The 19,429-nt window shown below is 38.8% G+C and overlaps 1 protein-coding gene across 2 annotated transcripts; it reads right to left on the bottom strand.

Annotated features, from left to right (window-relative positions):
• Window positions 1-31: 31 nt before the first annotated feature.
• LOC128844782 (cytochrome b-c1 complex subunit 2, mitochondrial) lies at window positions 32-19,349 on the bottom strand. 2 transcript variants are annotated; one of them, XM_054042765.1, is made up of 14 exons: window positions 19,241-19,349; window positions 13,224-13,316; window positions 12,922-13,071; window positions 11,992-12,056; window positions 11,023-11,079; window positions 10,546-10,670; window positions 8,710-8,807; window positions 7,208-7,265; window positions 6,916-7,011; window positions 5,425-5,624; window positions 5,032-5,112; window positions 4,268-4,344; window positions 1,389-1,542; window positions 32-279 (listed from the first exon to the last, which is right to left on the bottom strand). In XM_054042765.1, exons 1-14 carry the CDS (start codon window positions 19,274-19,276, stop codon window positions 196-198), a joined length of 1,374 nt encoding a protein of 457 aa, XP_053898740.1. In that variant the 5' UTR covers window positions 19,277-19,349; the 3' UTR covers window positions 32-195. The 2 variants fall into 2 exon arrangements, with proteins under 2 accessions (XP_053898740.1, XP_053898741.1); XM_054042766.1 differs by having other exon boundaries at window positions 13,224-13,313; window positions 19,241-19,342.
• Window positions 19,350-19,429: the final 80 nt, after the last annotated feature.

Below are 19,429 nucleotides of genomic sequence, written 5' to 3'. Positions count from 1 at the left end.
TAGATAAATATATTAACAAAAACTAAGCATATGAATTCAGCACTTTATTCAATATATGCAAGCCCACAAGTTAATTATCTAGATTCATATTCTTGACATTTGAATTCAGAAACAGGTTGATTGTAACTTATGTATAATATAATTGGCATACAGTGAGAAGAGTCCACTTTGAATCTGCCTCAGTTTTGTTTCCTACTACAACTCATCAACAAAAGGGGTATTTCCCAAGTTCCCGCTAGCTGCCATTGATTTCTTCCCATCAACAAACTTCTTTGCAGCCTGAAAAGAAATAAATAAAAATTGGACATTAAGGAAACAATCACACTTCGATTCCATTAGGCACACTGAACAAGCTTGTCTCATTGCTTCAGAGTCCCAGCTTCAACTGATTTATGGAATCAGCAATGTGGTATCATTTCTTAGAGTGATGATTTTTAATAAGCTGTCTAAACTGACTCAGTTTGACAGATTGATATCAGCCTGAAGAATGTAGAAAAGTAGCAACTTTTCCCAGCTCTCTGAAGTGGTCATACATATGCCTAACAGAAAATATTTTCTATTCAGGTAAAAAAAAAGCAGCAGAAAGGTCCAGTGTATCAATAACTGAAGTGAGAGTCAGGAGACCTGGGTTCTATTCCCAATTCTACCAATGACGACCTGTATGACCCGGGCAAGTCACTTTGGTGCTCTATGAACTCTATGCCCCTCCCACCGTTTGTCTGTCTTGTCTATTTATATTATAAGCTCTTTGAGGCAGGGACCATCTCTTACTATATGTTTATACAGTTCTGAGCACAATGGAGCCGCTGGGCACTACTGTCATTCAAATGAGTAATAACAGCTTTGTGAAGAGATTTGAATGTTCTAGATTTGTTTTCCCCACTAGATTTTCAGATGGAATTTGTTCAGTTCAGAAATCAAGATTATTATAATTGTCATTACCACTACTCAGCGTCTCAATAAAATACTGTGAGGTATTCATTTTGCTTCTTACAATCACACCCTAGGGTTGAATCCTCCATAACCTTAATCAGGTGTAGTATTCTCTACTGACATCAGTGGGACAACTCCTAACCATAGTTTTGTATGATTAGGTAAATAGCTGGAACTGTTTCTACATTTACTTGTAATGGTAGAATTCAGCTAAATTCTCACAGCTATATATGACTTTGCCATATACAATATTAAAGATTGTTCCCATCAGTAAACTAAGCAGACAACTCAAAAGGCATAGCTAGCAGAGACTTGTAAGCATCATAGAACCACTTTTTACAGAGTCCCTGTATATATATTTTATACACCCAGAAAAGTATGCTAGTCTTAATTGTGCATAGCAAAGCTTATATGGAATCATTCTGTAAACAATGCATATGGACACATTTACTTACATTCACAATATCAGCAGTGGCTATGGAGTCAATGTTTTGAATTACAGCTGTTGGTGATGTATATATACCAGATGCCAATGCCTCTGAACCGATTTCATCAAGTAATCCGTCTGAGGTCTCAACTAACATCAAGTACCTGGCTTTCAGATGATTTCTGCCAAACAAAGTGTTGAGAATATCTGAGTAAGTAAATCTTCCAATGTTACTCAGTAGTTATAGACTAAATTAGAACTCCCAGTTGTGCAGTTTTGTGCAACTTGGGGTTCTTAACTTCACTTTTGCTTTAATGTGGCAGAAGACCTCCCACCCCCTGCAATGATCAGAAAGCTCTGGAAAAACTTTCAAGGGTCAGATACCAACTAGAGGCAGGCACAAAAGATGGAACTCTCAAGCAGGGCCCAAGGTACCCTTTTTCCCCAGTAGTTAGGGATTTTGTTTGTTTGTTTTTTATTAAAGCTTCTGGCTGGAATGTGAATATTTCAAGTTTTGTTGGGCTACTTTCAAACAAATTTAAAGAATGTGATCATTTCAGTATTTTCTAGCCATGGATGTTCAAGTTTTAGCTTTGGCAGTTTTTTGAAAATTAGAGATTTCTGGTTTTAGGTTTAAAACTAAATTATCAGGTCTCATCTAGAAAAGTATAGACAGTAGTTTTACGGCAAGGTGTAAACAATTAACAAAAACAATTCACACTTTTCTGTACAATAGGTTAGTGCTTTGTTTAAAGAATTGTAGCATAATACTTTTTGTTCCCTTATTTATTTGCCTCAAGCAGATTCCCATTGCTAGTCTCGATCTAGTTTATGAAAGTTAGTGTTTATTTTTTAATTTTAAAAGTAGAATAGGAACAGTTTAATCCAAAATGGTGATCTGTGGCACATACTATAATTGAGAAGGAAAGTTAATGTTACGAATGAATTCAGCTAGGGCCACTAATACTTGCATCAAACACTAATTACTTTTTTTTTTTTTTTAAACTATTCCCCAACTACAGGAAAAATTAGCAACATACTCCAAGGAAGATAATATAGAGAAAAACACTGCAGAAGAAAAAAAAGTAGTGACATCTATCTATCTATATATATTAGGAAGATTTGTATTCAGTGCTATAAATAAATTAACAGGTAGAAGATTTAACAGCTGGCTGATGAGAAAGGATACAATCATTTGTTTATCATGTTTTGTATGCAATCATGCAAAGTGTAATACCAATTTAAAGTTCTACATACAATCTTATAATAAATAGATTTTATATATGCAAGACTCGGTGACTCCTATTCGCTGCCTGCAGCTGAATCTCCTGTGGGCTGTAATACGTGGGCCTAATTTTGGATGTTGGGTTTAATGTGCAGGTGCTGGGTGGTAGTGGTGGCCATTATATATAGAAGGTCAGATTAGATGATCTGGTAGTTTCTTCTGGCTTTAAACTCTATGGGTATGTCTACACTGCAATTAGAAACCCGTGGCTGGCTTGTGCCAGCAGACATGGGCTCAGGCAAAGGCGCTGTTTAATTGTGGTATAGACATTCAATCTTGGGCACTATGATCCTGTCAGTTGGGAGGGTCCCTGAACTTGGGCTGTAGCCCAAGCCCGAACATCTACACAGCAATGAAACAGACCCTTAGCCCAAGTCAGCTGGCACAGGTTCAGCTGCAGGTTTTTAATTGCAATATAGATTATACTCTGTAATTTAGGATAGTAGTTAAATCTTACTGCTTTAATTTAGAACAGAAAAATCACAATACAATCCCAGAGATTAACTGCACCTTAACTATTACAGTTGCACCCCACTGTATTATTAGCTAGCTATTGTGTTTGCAGGCCTGCAAATCAGGAACTTCTAAAACTGTTTGTTTTGCCACCAGAGAAGTGGCAATATTACTTTCCTACTTTATAGGGCTTTCAAGATTAGATACTTAATGTCCTTGGATAACGCAACACCACCAATTTAATGTTTTACGTTTTCAAAACATTTTAAAAATACCATTTGCAAGGCCTCACTATTAGTGTTTTAAAGATGTAAGTGCATACTAAATATTGCTGGTTGGGGAATCATCTCAGTGTTATCTTGTAGGGAATTTCCTAAATAAAGCAGTTGAGAGAAGTATTTAAACTGGAATCTCATATTCTTGTGTGCTAAAATTGAATCTCAGCTTCTGCTGACAGCTGTCATTTATATCTAATGAAGAAGTAGTTATCAGTAAGTTATTCTTTAAGAACACTTTTTGCTGATTTAACAAGTTTCTATAGGAATTGCGGCTAGCATAGAATTTACTATAATTTTCCTAACAGCAACAGTAGTACTTTAACTTAAAAAAAGAAGATTTATTGGGTAGGGAGTGTATATCATTCCCATCCCTACATGCTTTTGCTAGGTATAATTACAGAGCAATGAGTCTCGACCTAGGCAGTTATACTGCACACCTACACAGTTGAAACCGTTGCCCTACAGAAGGCTCTTTATAAATGCTTACTGACAGGAAGCTGAGCATGTGATGTTATAACTCCACTTTTATAACAAATGAAAGCAGTGACGCACAGACCTCAGAGCCGAACTAGTGATCAACATTATCTAAAAGAGTTACAGTAGTGTGAATTCATTGTTTCCTTTACTATAGTACTATATATTCATATTTAAACAGTATATTAATATATATAAATTCTCACAGAAAAATGACCGACCAAGTATTATTTTATCAACTACAATTGGTTAATAACAGAAAGCATCCTGATTGGTTAACAATTAAATCAGTGTTTTAATATCAACTGCAGCAAAGGGCCCCAGGAGATTCATTAAAGAGCCATTTGCAGCTTGAAAGCCCCAGTCTGAGTATCACTGAGGTAAAGTGTTTATTAGACATTTTTTGTACCAACTTACTTAGCCCTTGTGACATCTTCATCAGTGATACTGCCCTGAGCAATTGCCTTTACCTGGTTCAAAGCAGCCTTAATGACCTAGGACAAAAGTTAAGCAGTTTTTTTAAAATTTGGCACGAATGGCTTGATCATTCCCAACCCACAAGACGTCTTCTCTTTACTGAGCAGAAACAAAGGACATTAAGTTTGAAAGGCTGCTTCACCTGTTTCACATTCCATTTTATTGGCTCATCATTCTTCTCAACCTCATCACATATTAACAGCCTCCTCCAATAACTACTATACACTGTATTCAGTCAGGTGAGCTAACCAAAAAGTTTAGTCTGTGCTTTGAATCTCATATTGCCTCCAAAATGATCCCAAGTCCTTACACCAAATAAAATGTGATCACACACTCTTCCCCCATTAGATTCAAACCCAGTTCTCAGAGATGATCAATTCAGCCAGGTTTCTGACAGTTAACCTGCCAGCAGCCTAGTTCATTAGAATCCACTTAAAAATGGATACATTTACCCACTTATATTCAGCAATCTCAAGAATGCATTCACTACTGCTACTTTATTTTTGTACTTGTACTTTCCTGAAAACAAGCCCTATTCCCTGCTTTGAGGAGTTAAGTCTTGTATCAATGCAATGTTAGTTTAAATCCTAGTCAAAGGAAACATTTCAAACTCTTGTTCAAACTACTAGATAGTTACACTAATAACTAGAATTTAATAAACCAATGTATTTGATCAAACCAACAAATTCTAATCAGCAACTTACCTCCCCAGCAGCAGAAGCCTGGGATATAGTATAAATCCCAAAGAGTCCAGAATCAGAGTAATTAACATTAAATGCTGCAGCCTGTGAAACAACATTTTCAGTTACTGTTCCAATAATGAAGATTGGATGCTCAATTTCTCCTTCAACAAAACAGCTACCGGTGGTACCCAATATGCTAGTGTTTAGAAAGATGGGTTTCTTCTGTTGAAATTAAACCAATTTGGGTAGAAGACATTCCATGAAATATTTTTAATTCTTGTGCTAATGATTAAAAGAAAGATTCTAGCATAGGGGACTTTAATCTCTCAAAGGACAAGAATGGTTTGCTATATATTTTTCTATTGCATTTTTTTTTTCTTGGGAAGGAAAGTTGCAATAAACCATTAGGCTTACATCAAATGGTTGATTAGTTGCCTTAGCGATAGCCTGGAAAAGTTTGCTGGAAATATTGCTTCCCCTTTTAATAAGAGGCCCTGCACCTAGAATATGCTGAAGGACACTGAACGCATTTGCTTCTGCACTTCCAGTAGCAACTCCTTCTGCTACTATGGCAGCATGGACAAGGCTTTCACCATTCTGTTCCCTGATTTCACCTGAAAATAAGAACAAAGAAATTATAGTTAAAAATATAGTGTATTAAACTTAATATGTGAATTAGTTGCTATCATATACCTCCAACAGTGATTTCTAGTCAGTAAATAAGAAAAGCCATTAATGTAGTTTAGTTGTAATTTTAAGTTCACAGGATCTTGTTGCAAATACTGACAGTGGACATCAGCATTGACTGTTCAAGGAAAATCATCCCCTTGTTTTATAAAAACAGAAAAAAGGTATAAGCCTTACTTGTTCACAACTTTCCCACAATCACAAAGAGCCAAATTCAGTGGAGATATACTTGCGTATTCCAGGTCTGCATATGGTCTAAGAAGGGCTTGTCTGTATGGTGATTTACTGCATGGCAAGCTAGGGTATGCGTCTACAGCACTAACTAGCTGTGGAGACCATGCTGTTGCACACTACAAGTTTGACAAGTATGTCAAAGTGCACTTATGGATTTAAAGCATGGCTGCAGAGTTCATACAGTCATTTAGCACACAGCAGGCTAGTGCACTGTAGATTTACACGCTAGCTTGCTATGCACTAAATCACCGTATAGACAAGCCCTTAGATTCCCCTATTAGAAAAGCTACGAAATCCATTGAATATCTGCCCCAAGGTAACAATTTCTCACTCAATAGCTACATTTTGACTGTCGGAAAGACTAGTTATTCCATGTTTTAGCCAACCCAAATGTAGTCCAGGTATCGATCTCCTAATTTTCTGACTAAACACTGTTTTCAGCTGGTTGCAGAAGTAACCCGATTGTTATGCAGAATGAAACTGTATCAATATTAGTCCAAGATACTGCATCAAAAGACCTAAACTGATGCTCAAAGTTTGTTATGAAATATTTGACAGAGTTAGTGGCCTTCCTGGAAAGTAAGCTTTTCAATACTCCTAGGTATCCCTTTGTTACCTTCCACACACCCTGGGACACTTTACTGTTTCAAGTACACAAATTCTGGTATTGTGCCACTAGGTTTTGTGTTTTCACTTTATGGAGTATAGTGGAAGGACGGCCCTGTGGTTAAGGCACTGGACTGGAGGTTAGAAGATTTGGATTCAATTCCCAGTTTTGCCACAGACCATTCCCCATCTTTGTCTTGCCCCATCTATTTACATTGAAAACCATCTCTCTTCCTGTGTTTGTAAAGTACACAGTACAATGGAGGATCAATCTCAATTGGACTCTTTAGGTCATACTTAAGTCTTAATAGAGAAGACCAGCACAAAACTTGTAGTTACCAAAAAATCCCACCTCACACATACACAGACTGAATTTACCTCCACGATATTGGGCCTTAACACCAGAAGAACCAGCCCCGCTCCTGATATTTAGAAATTGCTCTCCAACTTGTTTTAGTTCAGAATGGCTTACACCTGCAATATAATATTTTTATTAAAAAAAAAATCACATGTAAATTAACAGTATTCGAAAATTAACTAGAGATGGCTAACAAGTACTTTAGATGTACTTTAAGAGTTCTACTTGTAGAGATGAAGTTTGATTACTTCTATAGTTTTCTTTTAATGCACAGTATGATACATAAGACATACACTAATTAAACACACATACCTAGTCCCACCAGAGCCATTCTTGCACTTGTGAAGTTGTTCTGTACAAACTGGTGCAGCTGCAACAATAATGTTGTGCGCGTTAGGTTATTTCCACAAATAAAAAAAAGGCGGCAATAACCATGTGTCAGGTTACTCATTTGAAGTTTTTCAAATGAGTTCCAGGCCAATGGGAGCTGTGGGAGTGGTGGCTACAGGCAGGAGCAGTGCGGAAATCCCCCCCCCCCCAGGGATGTGCTGGCCACTTCCGGGAGCCGAGTGGGGCCAGGGCAGGCAGGGAGCCTGCCTTAGTCTCGCTGCACCACCAGACTTTTAGCGGCCGGAGACTGTGATCGACTGGCAGAGGCTCCGTGATTGACCAGTCGATCGCGATCTACCAGTTGGTGACCACTGCTTTTAAAGGCTCTTTCACAGAGCAAAGGTGGTGTTGCTACGACCATGAAAGAGCTGTTACAAATAGAATTGGATGTCCAATGTCTTAGGTCAATAAGGAAGTTTAAAAAAAAAGATGGTATCTACAATTGCCTTGACTCAAATGAGTGCTGTTTAAATATTTCCAAAGTTTACCAGGAATCAGGTCATCTACAGAACTGGTTCAATTTTTATAAAAACCATGAAAGAAAAACTCAAGCCTTGAATAAAGTTTGATCTTGCAGTAGCACTTGTTGTCACTGCAAAAGTGACAACAGTTGCCAGTCACACAGAATTTAGGGGCGCAGATACTTTTTAAAAAAAGGAAATTATGTTCTAATCTTAATGGGAAATTCTGTGCATCAATCTCTGCAAGAGAAATTATAAACATATTTCCTTAAATGCATAAACTTAAAACAACTCCAAACATATAAATGCACACAAATCGTAAGCTGGAAAGAGCCAGACCCACCTGATTTTTTATTTAGTTTATTTATTCTGAGTGCCCTTGAGAGAACTGCAGTTTTAGATGTTAAACTACTGTTAATTTTCACTGCAGTTCCGTAAGTAGCTGTATCCATTGTTCAAATGTTGTAATTCTGAATGCAGCAAGTCCTGATGCTTCCAACAGCAGTTGCTTACAGGAGAGACTGTTTTATGCACTCTCCCCGGTAGCGGTAGAAGCACACTACTGTCACTATGTGGAAGTCATTAGCTCTTTGTACATGGATATCTGCACTTCAGTGCGGGTCCTATTGATAAGTAATAGAAAGCCAGACACATATAATACAACATAGCCTTTTTAAAGGCTTTGGAATCACAGTTCAAAAGTCACAAGAAAATTTTATACCCAATAAGTGAATTTACAGTCAGAAAAAGACTTGAATTTACTTCAGCAGCAGACTAACATTTGAGATGGGGACGCATGACAAATCTATATAGGAGTCTCACTTTGGGAGAATTGAATAAGCCAAACATGCTGCTTTAAGTGATTGCTAGTGTCATGGGAGAATAGTTTTACAAAAGAAACTAGAGTGGCAGATTCACATGTGACTTTATACTGTGGCTACAATATGAAAGATATATTCCTACCTGCTCTGGTGTAATTTTCCCAATTGCATAATCTGGACAATACAAGGAGTTAGCAAGAGCATTCCGATAAGCTGCAGCATGCAAGTTTTCAAGAACACCTAAAAAAAAAAAATGAACAGAAGAAACAGACTCTTTCTAAAAATGTAGTTCAATGGCTACTTTCACTGAAGAGTGGAGATGGGATGAACACAGGAACTGCGAAAATGGATCAGCATTGTGATCTGTCTCCTCCAGTTCCCATTCAACATCAGATGCTTCAGAGGAAATCACAAGAAATTTTGTATTCGGCAGAGGTGGAATAATCCAGAGGAGGTCTCAACTTTATCCCTAAATATTATAAATGGTCTTAAACCCTAAAGCATCACTTTAAAAAAAAAGGATATTTAGCATTAAATTTTAACAAATCTGGATATTCTTATTATCCATAGAGAAATCCAATCCCTCTTTGAATCTCAGTTCTTCACCTGAACAGCACAGTATGGCATTTAAACTGAAGTCATTATGCTCTGTGTTAAAAAGTATTTCCTTCTATCACTTTTGGATTTCCTGTCACTTGATTTCACTGAGTGTCCCTTGTTCTCATGTTCTGAGACATGGAGAACAGACACTTCCTGTTTACCTTTTATAATACTAATAATTTGTGTACTTATGTTTCCCTCTCATACATCTCCTTTCTAAAACAAACAATCCCAGTTTTTTCATCATTTATCACACTTCTCTGAACCCTTTCAGAGCTTAACTGTTCCGAATTTTGACTTCATGATAAATAGAATGGGTTTAAGAACAGTGCATCTTTAACTTTATATTTTCTTGCTTTTGGTGTTATATCCATATTATTTAAACCCAATTGTTTTTTCTTTTAAAGATGTTCTTTAAGAACTGACTTGGTAGATCAAACCCTTTTAAAAATAGGAGTGTTTAGGCAGTGTAGTACTTTTACAGAAGAAGCTGTAATGTTTCCTCAAAAGTAATAATTGTATATTTGCACAATAAACATTACATATATGTTTTTATAAATTATCTTAACTACTCCTTATGAATAATATTGTATAAAAATACTCAGCTTTTAATAGTTCAATATCTTGGCCAGAAAAGAGTTTCATCAAAATATCAGAAGTATGGCTTGCAGACAAACCACCTATTTTTGGATAAGCTTAAAGAAACTAACACGATTCAATTTTATCATTTAAAAAATACTTATTTGAACATCACCTGTTCTTCAATGTGCTGGAGTTTTAGGAAAAGTGGCTGTGCTTTAAAATAAGCTACCAGTTTCCCAGAGACTGGAACAGAACTTCAGAATTCAACAGGGCATGAAAGTTTGGAGACTTCAATATGACTAAATGATCCAAAACAATGAGTGTCATACAGGAATACTAGTATTACTTAGATGATAGAGATCTTGAGACTTGAGCCCTAAGTTATGCAGATACACTGGAACAAGCTCACATCTTAGTTGGGTTACTACAAACATACTGATGTAAGACTAGATTGCAATTTAGATTAGTTTAATGAAAATGTTGTTTTATATAGCATAGGTAGTAAAATTCCATAGAACTTCAAGAAGCCATTTATCCATTCAATCTTAAATAGCTTTCTGATAAGTTTTTATAATGCAAATGGCTTCATTTATAAAATGGGCTTACTGTGCTCTCTCCCTATTCATTTCTGATTTCATGGAGGAACAGACAGACAACTATGACTTTCTCCAGAGGGGCAAGTGGAAAATTAACGGGAGTGGTCAAATTGCTCAAAGTTAAGTGAAGAAGAAGTGTATGTGTGTAAGTAAACATTCTTGTGAAACTGTCAAAGCTGGTCACTGGAAAGCATACTTACTAACTTGTGGATTTTGAAAGGCAACTGCTTTATCAACTTTTAGTTGTGCCTGAAGCTCTGTTACTTCCCAAGGTCTGAATTCTGGAGCTGTAGTGACATTAATTAGGTACTCCATTACTGTATCACTGAAACAAAAAGGCAAAGTTATGAAGGAATCTAGTTAAAGATTTCTTTAAATAAAAATGAATATAAAGCAGCAAATATCCAAACATATCCAAGATATACTGTATTGATAGACCATTGTGTACAATAGTAAGAGTCCAATTTCATGCTACAAAGCACCCACCTGAACACTGCAAAACCGTATGTAATCAAGTACAGTGTCAAACCATTAATACTCTGACAAAGTAAACAATAAGGGCATAGGTTAGAAGTGATGTTGTGCCTTCCCCTTAAAATAATGGTATTCTGTAGCTTAACTACTGTGGTTTCTTGCAGAATATACTGTAAACTCAATTGTTACAGCTGGATACTTACACATAGTCACGTAGGCATTCAACACAATAAATCATGTTTTCTCTTGTGGAGGTTACACTAAATGAGAAGAAATATAGATCCATTTCAGAAAGTTATGTTGAAAATACTGGATTTGAACATATGTTCCTTGTTGATGTAAATTCCCTTGCCCAAATTCTGGACCAGAATGCAAAAACTCCATTTTAAAAAAAGACTGTACTGGTCTTTTAAACATTCAAATGGATAAAAAAAGTGCTAATGTAAAAACATCTCCCACCTCTACACAAATTCTGAAAAATGCCAATAGCTATGAGGCATCTGTAATTCAGGTATAATTTGACATTTTATCATTAAATTTTTAAATTGTAAACTGAACAGAATTTAGGTAGAATTGCCTAGAAAACTTGCCAAAAGAGAGAAGTGTATTTCACTTTTGTCTTTCTGTTCATATTCAATAAAAACCAAGCCGCCTTCAACTTAATAGCCCCTGAGCAACTTTAAGATATATTGTAATAGAATACATACAAGAATGCATTCAAAAATCAGCAGTCTTCTGTATTTCTAAATGTTAGTTTTTATACTTTAAATTCCCCACCATCCAATTACAAAAGCTGCTAAAATTCATGTACACTTGTATTCTCTTGCAAATTTTTTCATTTATAAGAATATGAATAATTTATCTTTAATATTTTGCTCTATTATGATAAAGGAATAGAGAACAAGTTATTTTTTGTCTATTACAGATAATTTTTGAAGCATGAAAAAAGCATGTTTTTTTGAAGCATGAAAAGAAGATGCATACATCAAAGTTTACATATAATCACATCAGACAGATCTGTCCATGTAGTATAATGTTCATTGGGCATGTCTGTTTATTCATTTTTTTGGGGCACTTTGGGTCATTTTGCACATGGAAGTTTTAGCCATACTACCTGCAGTTTCCATTGTTTTCTCAGCAATACAGATTATCTTTAAATAATAGTCACAAACCTTAGGTTACCTCCAACAGCTTCAATGCCACGAGTAATTTTGAAGGAAGAGGCTCCCTTAGTAGTCTATAAAAACACAGAAGTTGTTTTTACACATTTAGGTACTCCAAGAACAATTTTATTTGCGTCAGGTTATTAAATATAATTCTAGGTACAACATTAGATATTTCCAGTCTGTTTACCAAGAAATATTTTTTTCATTTTCTTGTGTGTACTAACACGTTTTCATAATCTTGAATTTTTAGCCAAATAACTAAAATTAACATGCTGTTAAAAAGATCAAGATATTAGTTTTATCGAACACACTTAAGCAGCGGGAGATAGCTAAAACAGCATGAGTGGTATTAAGTCTATAATTATAATTAATAACCAGGTCAGTACTCTAAAAAGATGGTTTCATCTACAACCACAGATATGCCTATTCACTAATCAGTTCACTAGGGAGTGAAACTGAACTCAGTAAGACCTCATAAGGCACCCCGGAGTTTAAGATTTTCTTATCAGTAAGAAAAACTTTATTTGGAAGTCAATTAAATAGTAAATACATATTAAACATTCAATTTATCTTTTACTGCATTCTGTGTGTAGCCTCATTAAAAGATTGGTGCAATCACTCAATTTCGTACAGAGCAACACTGAATTAATGTATCAATGGTTGTGGCTGTTTGTGACAAATTTCTGACTACTAGAAAGTATGGGTCATCAATTCATTTCTCCCAGACAACTAATGTCATCATATGGCAACAGTTTTTTCACTAGCCACCTGTGTTCTATATGAACCAAGAAACCAGAGGTGGAATGATACATCATTATCATTCACTTAAGCAATCCAGTACCCATAGATTTTAATTACATGGATTTCTCTAAAAGATCTCAAGCATTTCATCATTTTACCTATCTTCAAAGAATTAAATAGAGGAAAGATACCTACCAAGTTTGATGCAAGACGGAGCAAATGGGAGGTTCCCAAATTGTTGGTGGTTTCATATCTGCTACCTGCTTTAATGAACACACCAATTCTTGAAGCAGGGGAATAGTTTTCCAGAGATGCAATCACTAAACCATTTGGTAATTTTGCGATCTGTATTATAAAGAAAAATAAAGACCTATTACGGTTTAGTGGTTCATTAAAGATACAGTCACCACACTATTCTTTTGTGATCTGATTCAGTCCAATAAAAAAAAAAAAAAAAAAAAAAAAAAAAAGAGTTAAAAATATTCATTTGCACTGACCTCGAGATCCTGTGGCTGTAGACGTAACTTTCCTCGCTCTGCAGTTGCTGATGCTTCAACTTTGGGAGCAACGCTGAGAGAATAAAACCTCTTCTAAAACAGAAAATAACATCAAGCAAGATTCAAGAGGTACTTATTTCTACTTTCAAATTATATATCACTACAGTATCTAACAGAACACATTAAGCAATGATTCATAACATACAATAAGAACATAAGAAAGGCCGTACCGGGTCAGACCAAAGGTCCATCTAGCCCAGTATCCTGTCTACCGACAGTGGCCAATGCCAGGTGCCCCAGAGGGAGTGAACCTAACAGGTAATGATCAAGTGATCTCTCTCCTGCCATCCATCTCCATCCTCTGACAGACAGAGGCTAGGGACACCATTCCTTACCCGTCCTGGCTAATAGCCATTAATGGACTTAACCACCATGAATTTATCCAGTTCTCTTTTAAACTCTGTTATAGTCCTAGCCTTCACAACCTTCTCAGGTAAGGAGTTCCACAAGTTGACTGTGCGCTGCGTGAAGAACTTCCTTTTATTTGTTTTAAACCTGCTGCCTATTAATTTCATTTGATGACCCCTAGTTCTTGTATTATGGGAATAAGTAAATAACTTTTCCTTATCCACTTTCTCCACATCACTCATGATTTTATATACCTCTATCATATCCCCCCTTAGTCTCCTCTTTTCCAAGCTGAAGAGTCCTAGCCTCTTTAATCTCTCCTCATATGGGACCCGTTCCAAACCCTTAATCATTTTAGTTGCCCTTTTCTGAACCTTTTCTAGTGCCAGTATATCTTTTTTGAGATGAGGAGACCACATCTGTATGCAGTATTCGAGATGAGGGCGTACCATTGATTTATATAAGGGCAATAATATATTCTCAGTCTCATTCTCTATCCCCTTTTTAATGATCCCTAACATCCTGTTTGCTTTTTTGACCGCCTCTGCACACTGCTTGGACATTTTCAGAGAACTATCCACGATGACTCCAAGATCTTTTTCCTGACTTGTTGTAGCTAAATTAGCCCCCATCATATTGTATGTATAGTTGTATTTTTTCCAATGTGCATTACTTTACATTTATCCACATTAAATTTCATTTGACATTTTGTTGCCCAATCACTTAGTTTTGTGAGATCTTTTTGAAGTTCTTCACAGTCTGCTTTGGACTTAACTATCTTTAGCAGTTTAGTATCATCTGCAAACTTTGCCACTTCACTGTTTACCCCTTTCTCCAGATCATTTATGAATAAGTTGAATAGGATCGGTCCGAGGACTGACCCTTGGGGAACACCACTAGTTACCCCTCTCCATTCTGAGAATTTACCATTTATTCCTACCCTTTGTTCCCTCTCTTTTAACCAGTTCTCAGTCCATGAAAGGACCTTCCCTTTTATCCCATGGCAGCTTAATTTACATAAGAGCCTTTGGTGAGGGTCCTTGTCAAAGGCTTTCTGGAAATCCAAGTACACTATGTCCACTGGATCCCCCTTGTCCACATGTTTGTTGACCCCTTCAAAGAATTCTAATAGGTTAGTAAGACACGATTTCCCTTTACAGAAACCATGTTGACTATTGCTCAACAGTTTATGTTTTTCTATGTATCGGACAATTTTATTCTTAACTATTGTTTCGACTAATTTGCTAGGTACAGACATTAGACTTACCGGTCTGTAATTGCCGGGATCACCTCTAGAGCCCTTTTTAAATATTGGCGTTACATTAGCTAACTTCCAGTCATTGGGTACAGAAGCCGATTTAAAGGACAGGTTACAAACCTTAGTTAACAGTTCCGCAACTTCACATTTGAGTTCTTTCAGAACTCTTGGGTGAATGCCATCTGGTCCCGGTGACTTGTTAATGTTAAGTTTATCAATTAATTCCAAAATCTCCTCTCGTGACACTTCAATTCGTGACAGTTCCTCAGATTTGTCACCTACAAAAGCCAGCTCAGGTTTGGGAATCTCCCTAACATCCTCAGCCGTGAAGACTGAAGCAAAGAATCCATTTAGTTTTTCCGCAATGACTTTATCGTCTTTAAGCGCTCCTTTTGTATCTCAATCATCAAGGGGCCCCACTGGTTGTTTAGCAGGCTTCCTGCTTCTGATGTACTTAAAAAACATTTTGTTATTACCTTTGGAGTTTTTGGCTAGCCGTTCTTCAAACTCCTCTTTGGCTTTTCTTATTACATTCTTGCACTTAATTTGGCAGTGTTTATGCTCCTTTCTATTTGTCTCACTAGGATTTGACTTCCACTTTTTAAAGGAAGTCTTTAACTCTCACTGCTTCTTTTACTTACATGGTTGTTAAGCCACGGTGGCTCTCTTTTAGTTCTTTTACTGTGTTTCTTAATATGGGGTATACATTGAAGTTGGGCATCTATTATGGTGTCTTTAAAAAGCGCCCATGCAGCTTGCAGGGATTTCACTTTAGTCACTGTACCTTTTAACTTCTGTTTAACTAACCCCCTCATTTTTGCATAGTTGCCCCTTTTGAAATTAAATGCCACAGTGTTGGGCTGTTGAGATGGTTTTCCCACCACAGGGATGTTGAACGCTATTGTATTATGGTCACTATTTCCAAGCGGTCCTGCTATAGTTACCTCTTGGACCAGCTCCTGCGCTCCACTCAGGACTAAATCTAGAGTTGCCTCTCCCCTTGTGGGTTCCCGTACCAGCTGCTCCATGTAGCAGTCATTTAAAGTATCGAGAAATTTTATCTCTGCATTTCGTCCTGAAGTGAAATGTTCCCAGTCAATATGGGGATAATTGAAATCCCCCACTATTATTGAGTTCTTAATTTTGATAGCATTTCATCATCACTATCACCGTCCTGGTCAGGTGGTCGATAACAGATCCCTAATGTTATATTCTTATTAGAGCATGAAATTTCTATCCATAGAGATTCTATGGAACACGCAGATTTGCTTAAGATTTTTACTTCATTTGATTGTACCTTTTCTTTCACATATAGTGCCACTCCCCACCCCTTACGACCTGTTCTGTCCTTCCGATATATTTTGTACCTCGGAATGATTGTGTCCCATTGATTGCTCTCAGTCCACCAGGTTTCTGTGATGCCTATTATATCAATATTCTCCTTTATCACAAGGCACTCTAGTTCACCCATCTTATTATTTAGATTTCTAGCATTTGTGTACAAGCACTTTAAAAACTTGTCACTGTTTATTTGTCTGCCCTTTTCTGATGCATCAGATTCTTTTTTATGTGAATGTTTATCATCTGATCTGGCCCCTACTTTATCCTTTTCCATCCTCTGCTCCTGACTATAACCTGGAGATTCTCTATCATTAGACTCTCCCCTAAGAGAAGTCTCTGTCCGAGCCACATGCTCCTCTGCAGCAGTCGGCTTTCCCCCATCTCCTAGTTTAAAAACTGCTCTACAACCTTTTTAATGTTTAGTGCCAGCAGTCTGGTTCCACTTTGGTTTAGGTGGAGCCCATCCTTCCTGTATAGGCTCCCCCCATTCCAGAAGTTTCCCCAGTTCCTAATGAATGTAAACCCCTCCTCTCTACGCCATCGTCTCATCCACGCATTGAGACTCAGAAGCTCTGCCTGCCTACCTGGCCCTGCGCGTGGAACTGGGAGCATTTCTGAGAATGCCACCATAGAGGTCCTGGATTTCAGTCTCTTCCCTAGCAGCCTAAATTTGGCCTCCAGGACATCTCTCCTACCCTTCCCTATGTCATTGGTACCTACATGTACCACGACCACCGGCTCCTCCCCAGCACTACACATAAGTCTGTCTAGATGCCTCAAGAGATCCGCAATCTTCGCACCAGACAGGCAAGTCACCATACGGTTCTCCCGGCCATCACAAACCCAGCTATCTATGTTTCTAATGATCGAATCTCCCAATACTAATACCCGCCTTTTCCAATTAATGTATTTCAAAACCATATGGCAGAATGGCCACCACATCTTTTACTCCCTGGGGGTTTAATCTGAGCAGTTTCACATTCCTGTTGGAGCCCATTCAAAATCACACAGGTGAAGAACTACAAATTTAAGAATTACAAAATTAATACTACAGTCTCAGACTACTTGTGACCTTGATTATTATCACAGATGCCATATTGCACTGTTGTATTAAATATTTAGTTACATGAAAATTATATAACAAACTCGGTGGTCACTACTGCAACTCACCAAACAATTAATCACATGGAATTTAACTAAAATCTAATATAACATGTGAAAGTGATGCTCTTAACTCCTTGGTACAAGTGGCCCTACCCTTAGAGCAGCACCTACCAGCAAACTGACCCACCTTCACTAATAACTGCATAGACGACAGATCGACTTTGAACAAAACATTCTCAAACTTTTTTAGCTGAGCCCCCCTTCGGAAATTCGTTTCCTATATTTACCACCCCCCCCATATATCCGGGGGGCTAGTCACCATGTGGCAGTCAAGAAAGCCTTCTGTTCCCTGCAGTGGCCCTGTCAGCCCCCACAGCTTCCCTAGCACAGGCTCTGTCTGGTAGGGAAAGCAGACAGGGCTCTGTGCTGTTGGTCAAGAGAGGGTTCTGTCCAGCAGGGGGTCAGCAGTCCAGGGTGGGGGGCCTGGCAGCCTCTCCAGCAGAGAAAGATATCTGCTGTTGCACAGCGAGATGAGCAGGAAGCCATAGACAGAGCCCCCTCCTGACCCTGGCCCTTCAGCACACTCCATCAGGTTCTTGCACCCTTAATAGTCTTGTGGTGTCCCCTCCCCCGGGGAGCACATCCCACTGCTTGAGCACCTCTGGGTTCGACTCAGGACTGCAAAGAAACTACAGCAGTAGTCAAAAGTCAAAAATGGAAGGCCTCCAAACTGAAGAGAGACACGACAGAAGAGCATCCCACACAGCCTAAAACTCCCCAAACAAAGAAGTATAATCAAACTTCAAGTGTGAAACATTATTACCCACTTCCTCACATATTAAGTCTACTTTTCATATAAAGATTCACTTTCTCCCCAAAACCTGAGAGTAACAAGTAAAAATTAAGTGACATAAAAAAAATGAACCAATCAGACATGTTGAGGATCTGATAGAATTTTTAGGCCATTAACTTAAGTTACCCTATTAGTTACCATGTCTTTCTAGTTACACTATTACATGCTTTTCACTTAGTGACAGGTCTGGTTAATATATTTTGAAGCTACTAGTATTTCAATATAGGTTTTATCACCACAAAGGTGATAATTACTTAATCTCCAGACTCTTTCCTACTTTGAGTCAGTAGTACAGACATGTCTACAATTTATACAGAAAAATACTAGGGCTCCCAAGATATTTATTAGCCTAACTGTGCCACTATCTGCAACGGACAAGGCGCCTTGCCCAGTAAGCCCTCAATAATGGTTAGAGTTTTTCCAGTACATGCCTGACAAGTCAAGTCCAACAGCAAACGGGCAGGCTAAGGCACTAACAAGGGGAGGCTGCAGGTTTAAGGGCCCTGAAGGGAATAACGCTGGCTAGGGAAGGAAGGAGATCCCGTCCACCTGCCCCCCGAGGAATTCCTCCTCCCACACCTGCTCACTACGCGGCTCCCACGGGAACTCGGAGCGGGGCCCAGGCTATCCAGCCCGGCCTCCCCCAGCAGGGAACAGGCTGCTCGTTTCCGGGAGGGAGAAGGGCAGGTAGCGGGTCCCTACGGGAGCCCCAAGGAAGCTACGCTGGCCGGGGACAGGCGAGGACTCCCACCCGCCGAGCGAGGGCCGAGTGCCGGGCTGGGGCCGAGGTGACCTTCAGACGCTCAGCCCCGCTCCCTGCCCCGGACACCCGGCACCGCCGCGGGTTCCGCTCCATCCTCCCACACGCCCCTGCCTCGGTCTCAGCTCCACGCCTCAGCAGAGGAGGGGGCTGTCCTCGGTCCCCTTACCCGACAGCAAGGCCAGGGTTAACCCCGCCTGGCCCGGGCCCGGGCCCAGCCCCCTTCCAGGTGCAAGGACTCCTCGCTCTGCCCCCCCCCCAACAGAGCCCGCCCCCCATCCCGCCGCACTCACCGAGAGGGAACGCGCGATAGTCGGGATCCCCTTCATCCTCTCCGTGCTGGCCCCGGTGCCCCCTCAGAGAAACAAGATGGCGCCACCGGAGGACGACTCTGCCTTCCCAGCATACACCGCGTCGCTTTGACCTTCTAGCTGCAGGCGACCAGCCTCTACTGCTCCCTGCTCGGGATTGGACGAGACGCC

Source organism: Malaclemys terrapin, chromosome 10 (assembly GCF_027887155.1).
Source record: "Malaclemys terrapin pileata isolate rMalTer1 chromosome 10, rMalTer1.hap1, whole genome shotgun sequence".
Classification (NCBI taxonomy): Eukaryota; Metazoa; Chordata; order Testudines; family Emydidae; genus Malaclemys; species Malaclemys terrapin.
Note: the sequence above shows the minus strand (reverse complement) of the source record. Positions and strands in the feature narration are given on the sequence as shown.

Excerpts from the sequence above, each read along its gene's own strand:
- LOC128844782 (XM_054042765.1), bottom strand. The coding sequence starts at position 19,276 with ATGAAGGGGATCCCGACTATCGCGCGTTCCCTCTCG. Across the intron at positions 13,317-19,240 it reads CTATCGCGCGTTCCCTCTCG|AAGAGGTTTTATTCTCTCAG; the intron begins GTGAGTGCGGCG and ends TTTCTGTTTTAG. Across the intron at positions 4,345-5,031 it reads AGGCTTCTGCTGCTGGGGAG|GTCATTAAGGCTGCTTTGAA; the intron begins GTAAGTTGCTGA and ends CTTTTGTCCTAG.